Source organism: Hordeum vulgare, chromosome 7H (genome assembly GCF_904849725.1).
Source record: "Hordeum vulgare subsp. vulgare chromosome 7H, MorexV3_pseudomolecules_assembly, whole genome shotgun sequence".
NCBI classification, from domain to species: Eukaryota; Viridiplantae; Streptophyta; class Magnoliopsida; order Poales; family Poaceae; genus Hordeum; species Hordeum vulgare.
Window position 1 is genome coordinate 22,669,852 of NC_058524.1, and position 5,533 is coordinate 22,675,384.

Sequence of the window (5,533 nt, forward strand, 5' to 3'; positions counted from 1 at the left end):
TTAGGCTGCTCAATGTTTATGGTTGATATATTAAATAAATTGACTACAATTTGAGATTTAGTTTAAAATTTATGTTTCTTGCTAGATTATGTTTCTCTATTATTGTGTCTCAAGGTACTTCAATATTTATCCTGTAAAAAAATACTTAAATACTTTATTTATGGATATATTTTTTATTTTTTCGCAAACACTATTTTGATATAGCACGTTATTAGCGCGCTATAACTTGTGTAGCATTTGGAGAAGGGCCTCCCTATATTTTGTAGCACGCTATTTTTTCGCTGATATATATGCAAAGATCGACTATGTCAATTTTTTATGTTTTTTTTCTGTTCATAGAATTTTTATGAATTTTTTCTGTTGTAATTTTGTTCATAGAATTATAATGATTTTTTTGTTCATAGTATTTTATTTGTCAATTTATGTATATGTTCATATTGTGTATGTATAGAAAAATTGTGCATGATCAAAGTCATTTATGAATATGTTCATATTTAGAATAGAGGAAAAAGGAAAAAATAAGAAGAGAAAGTGTTTAATATAATTAGTTAGAAAAATAATAGAACTATAGTTAAACTAGTTTATTTTTAGTAAGTACTACTTTATTTTATTTATAGTAAGTGCTTCATATATAGTTGAACTAACTAGTTGATTTAATAAACTACTTTATTTTACTATATATATAGAAGTAGTTTGTTTTTAGTAAGTACTACTTTATTTATTTATAGTAAGTGCTTAGTAGTTGAACTAGTTGATTTAATTAATAAAACTACTTTATTTAACTATATATAGAAGTAGTTCCCGCATCGACGTCGACTTGTTGTTATATATAATCGTGACACACTTTATTTAACTATGTATGATGATGATTAATTAGTATGACTTGTTGTTATATATGATGATGCATGATGCGAACATGAAGAGTTATTATATATAGATGTTCAATTCTTTCGATATATATAGTGTGTCATGATTATATTGTTGTTTACACACATTTACCACATTAAAACAGGAAATGTCTGACGATGGATACTGGAAGTGTGAATATTGCGGCGACTCTCGGGGTATGTGCGACATGCCTCACCTGCGAGACGATAGGTTCTTCAGCATGAAGCTTGACGAGAACGGCGATATGTACCTCCCTTGCCATGCAAGAAGATATGTGTTGGAGAGGCTCGGTTTCGAAGACCACGAGAGAATTGAGACGAGGAGCGCTAAGTCGAGGACTATACATGATCACACATTTGTTATCCAAGTATTTAATTCAGTTTTTCAAACAGAATTTGGGTGCCCAAAGTGGGAAGATCTTTGCAAGGCATATGGATTTCAGAAGGGAATGGAAATCACCTTCGATCTTTGTCCTGAAGATAATATGCCAGACAACATCGACATTTGGGTGGTTGTCGATGATATGCTTTCTGTTTTACCTCCATGTGAGTTTCTCAACCATACTTGTCAAGTAATTTGCATTTATATTTATAAATAGTTGATGTAGTCAACCTGTTTTCCCCTCGCAATTTACATGTCATGTGGTGTTCATTGTCTATTAAAACTTTGGCCACACGTTGTAGGTTCCTAGTTATTGGGCCATAGTTATAATTATATCATTTTACATGTTGTACAAACAACAACAACAACCCAAATTATCCTTTGAATGATCGTAGCACATGTGGTCGTTTTGAATGGTTTATATAATGCCCACATCTTGTGGACAATTACAAAAATTTTAAGTATTTTTGAAACATTAAATTATTACAAATTTTGGGTGGTTGTCGATGATATGGTTCCTGTTTTACCTCCATGTGAAGTAATTTGCATTTATATTTAGAAATAGTTGGTGTTCATCTATATACTAAATTTGTTAAATTATAATTTGCAGCTTATTTCGTTGCTTCGACTGAATTACGAAAATTAATTGACACGTCACACTACACGTATGGATCACATCTAACTTGGGAGGAGAAGGACCATCTTCTCCACTTTCTTGTTGCTGGTGTTGTGGCTTCTAGGGATACCTTCCCGTATCATTTTGGAATTGGCCAAAATTATTCATTTTACATGCCACTAGTGCATAGGTTGAGTCCAAATGACATTCGCCGAAATGTCTTGGTAAGAGTTTCCTAATTAAGTACGCTCCACTATTGCAAAAATGGTGTTGATTACATTGCTAACTAGGTTATTATTATGTTCTTCAACAACAACTGCCACATGATGTAGTGCCTCCGTTAATGGACCCAGAAGGTCAAATGAGAATTAGAAGCCCGCTGAGGGCTGAGTTCTATGCTCCATACTTGATTAACTTCAAATCAAGATCAAAAAGACTCCAAATTGAAGCATGGAGAGAAATAAAGAAGGTTCGCAAGCCACAAGCTGGAGACCATTGGATTTCTGTGATTCATCATGGAGCCATAGGTGTTATTCTGTTTTATGACATTATATCTAAGAGCGAGGACTAGGTCTTATGAGAGACAAGTTATTCTAGTTTATATTATTACTTAACATGATCAATTAATTAGGATGCATGATGCATATGATGACTATATATATATTATGATGTTTCTCTGTTTTATTTTATGTGTATCATATGATAACTTGGTATATGATTAAGTTGATGATGAGTTGTTAGATGATCGATTAGAATACTATTGCCATTCGACGAAAATGATATGAAATGATATAGTGTAAAAAAGATGCATATATGTGCATGTAACTCGTGTCTACATTTTGTAATTATGTTCGACAAAGCACGACGGATGACCAAGCACAGAGATATATAAGAGAGGACACTTTTCTCTATTAGATAGCTAATAACAACCTAAATTAACCCCTAAACCAGCCCCTTTAAAAAAACCCAGCTCCAGCCAGGTGCTGATGCGTGGATGCCTTTTGGTCCCGGTTGGTGTCATCAACCGGGACTAAAGGCCCCCTTGCCTGGCCTGGCCGCAGCGGCTACGTGGAGGCCCACCTGTCCTGGTTCGTGTAAGAACCGGGACTAAAGGCAAAGGGCATTAGTAACGACCTTTTTGTCCCGGTTCCAAAACCGGGACAGAAGGCCCTTATGAACCGGGACAAAAGGCCCTTTTTCTACTAGTGTGTGTAGAAGAGGTGCGAGCTGGTAACCGTGGTGGCACCACTTTGACTGACTTAGGAAAAGCTAATCTGGTTAGAAAGTTCAATGAATGCTCCAGTAGAAATTATTCTTCCGACCAACTGAAAAATAGATGGGATATATGTAGAGCAAACTACACTGTGTGGAAGACATTGACTCAAAAAGCATCTAGCATTGGTAGAGATGAATATACAAAGACCATTGCAGCTTCGGATGAGTGGTGGGCATTGGAGATAAAGGTGTGTTGTCATGTTAGTTATTCAAATAATGTGTGATACTCTTGTTTCATTATTTAACCATGAGTTCTGGAATTTGATTGCAGGTAAATCCGGTGGCTGCCAAGTTCCGATATGCTCCACTACCTGAGGAGAAAAGAATGAGAGAGGTGTTTGATGCTTGTTGTGTCACAAATGAGCATGCTAGGGTGCCAATTCCCACATATCAGAGTGGTTCATCTTGCTTCAATGATTCACGTTGTGAAAGCCATGATGTCGAAGCTACACCTCGCCCAAAGCGTGCCAAGAGTGGGAAGAAGATGCCATGTTTTTATTCGCCAAGTCCTAGGATGAATGAGAAGTGGTCAAATGAAACTATTAAAACTGATGCACTTGTGCATATGGTTGACCTCTTTGGTGCAAGGGAAAAGAGAAAGGGAAACTCTAGAGAGGATAGAACAAGAAAGGAGATTGGAGACATGATGGACATGATGTTTGAGGATGGTGCTAAACCTGGGAGTGATGTGCATTTCTATGCTTCCATATTATGTTGGAAAAGAAATATCATGATATTTTCATAACCTTCAAGGACCACAAACCTAGTGCAAGGCTTCGATGGATAAAGAGGACATGGGAGCTCAACAAAAATAAGTAGAACCATTTGCTTATAATGTTGTGAACCTATATGTACCATTTTCTTTCAACTATTTGCTTCGAACCTGAAATGCGTTGAACCCCAACTATTTGCTTTTAACATATTGTTTGCTCTCATATTGTAACGTTCACTTGTCCAGAGCATAATTATTTGCTTTGAAATTATGTCGTACAATATTGAACTACCAGTCTTGTACCATAAGATTAGTCAATCTATTTGTACTCGAACTTTTCTTATAGCAAAGAAAACACAGAAACCTTCTTTATTGCAATATTTATCTAAGATATTCATAAATCATATTCATGCTCATATTTAATGATAAATTGTTCGAAACATCTAAGTGTTAGCAATCGAGCATTCAATTTTTGCTGAGGGGCGTTACAAACATTTCAGCATACAACTTGTCCCATAATCTCAGAAAAGAACTCAACGGCTGATTCTAATTGATTCTGGGGGAAGTTTTTCAAAAGCTGATTCTGAAGAATCAAAAGCTAAAAAGAACTGGGCCAAGATGAAGTGGCAGCCAACTTCAGATTTTTCTGGATTTTCTAGTCAAAACCGGGACACATCAGCCCGATGCCACTTCACATCTGTTTTTGGATTAAATATGTCCGGTTCTGGAACATGAGAGACGAAATGTAGACGAAAAAAGATAATGGACCAAATGTCTACTTTTTGTAAACTTGAGATAAAAACATACTTTTCTCAAAAAGAGAATGACACTACAACCTCTCCAACAAGTATCATAAAAAACTGAGTGTCAGAACTATTTCTCCAGACCATATAGGCCATAGCACTTATGCAGCGTCTAGGCAAGCAGAGAAACATAAATCCTAATAGATTCGGAATAATTTCCATCATAGTTCATCTTTGACAGTTAAACTACGAAGCTGTAAAGCTAGGGCGAAATCATAAAGACTATTGCCCTCCTTCCTCAAATTCAGCCTGAGCCATTTCCCATGACAAAAAGCCGAACAATTGCAAATCACAGCATCCTTCCTCATGAGGTTAAAGCTTTTAAAAATCAGAGAACACATTTCTTGCATCGAAAGGGGCGCACAATCCATAACTCTGACAATTTGTTGTTTTACTCATACTGCATTTTAGTTCATAATAGCACGGTTTACTTATGTATATTACTCTGTCAAGCATGCCCCGGGTATAACACCAAAACCAATCCATCAGAAAATGGAAAAACACGGTAAGGATGGAAATCTTACAGCTCAACACAAGGACAAAGGTAATTTCAAGAAATCTGTCAAGCTTGTGGGCGCGGGTGTAATAACCATCCTACCAGGAACTATCCTACTCCCAACTTTCCAAGCATCAGACCCGTACCATCTGGATTGTGTTATATGCAAATCAAACCCACACCTTATGTTGTATACAAGATTAAAAAAAAAATCATAACTTGAGAAACTCAAGATTTGGCATGATCACCTTAGTCATCGCTATAGGAGAAATTTGTGTAAAAAATAGATATGGGAAGAGAAATTCGTCTAAAAATGATGGGAGGAGAAAATTTAATAAACGCTAAGTACAAATGGGCAAGAG

General features: G+C 36.0%; 1 protein-coding gene across 1 annotated transcript; it reads left to right on the forward strand.

Moving 5' to 3' along the window:
- The first annotated feature begins 3,179 nt into the window (after window positions 1–3,179).
- On the forward strand, window positions 3,180–3,905 carry LOC123408072. Its single transcript, XM_045101274.1, has 3 exons — window positions 3,180–3,187; window positions 3,237–3,348; window positions 3,432–3,905. Exons 1-3 carry the CDS (start codon window positions 3,180–3,182, stop codon window positions 3,903–3,905), a joined length of 594 nt encoding a protein of 197 aa, XP_044957209.1.
- Window positions 3,906–5,533: the final 1,628 nt, after the last annotated feature.

Bases quoted from the DNA above. Each gene is read 5' to 3' on its own strand.
- LOC123408072 (XM_045101274.1), top strand. The intron at 3,349-3,431 runs GTGTGTTGTCAT...ATTTGATTGCAG, and splicing joins GGTGGGCATTGGAGATAAAG to GTAAATCCGGTGGCTGCCAA.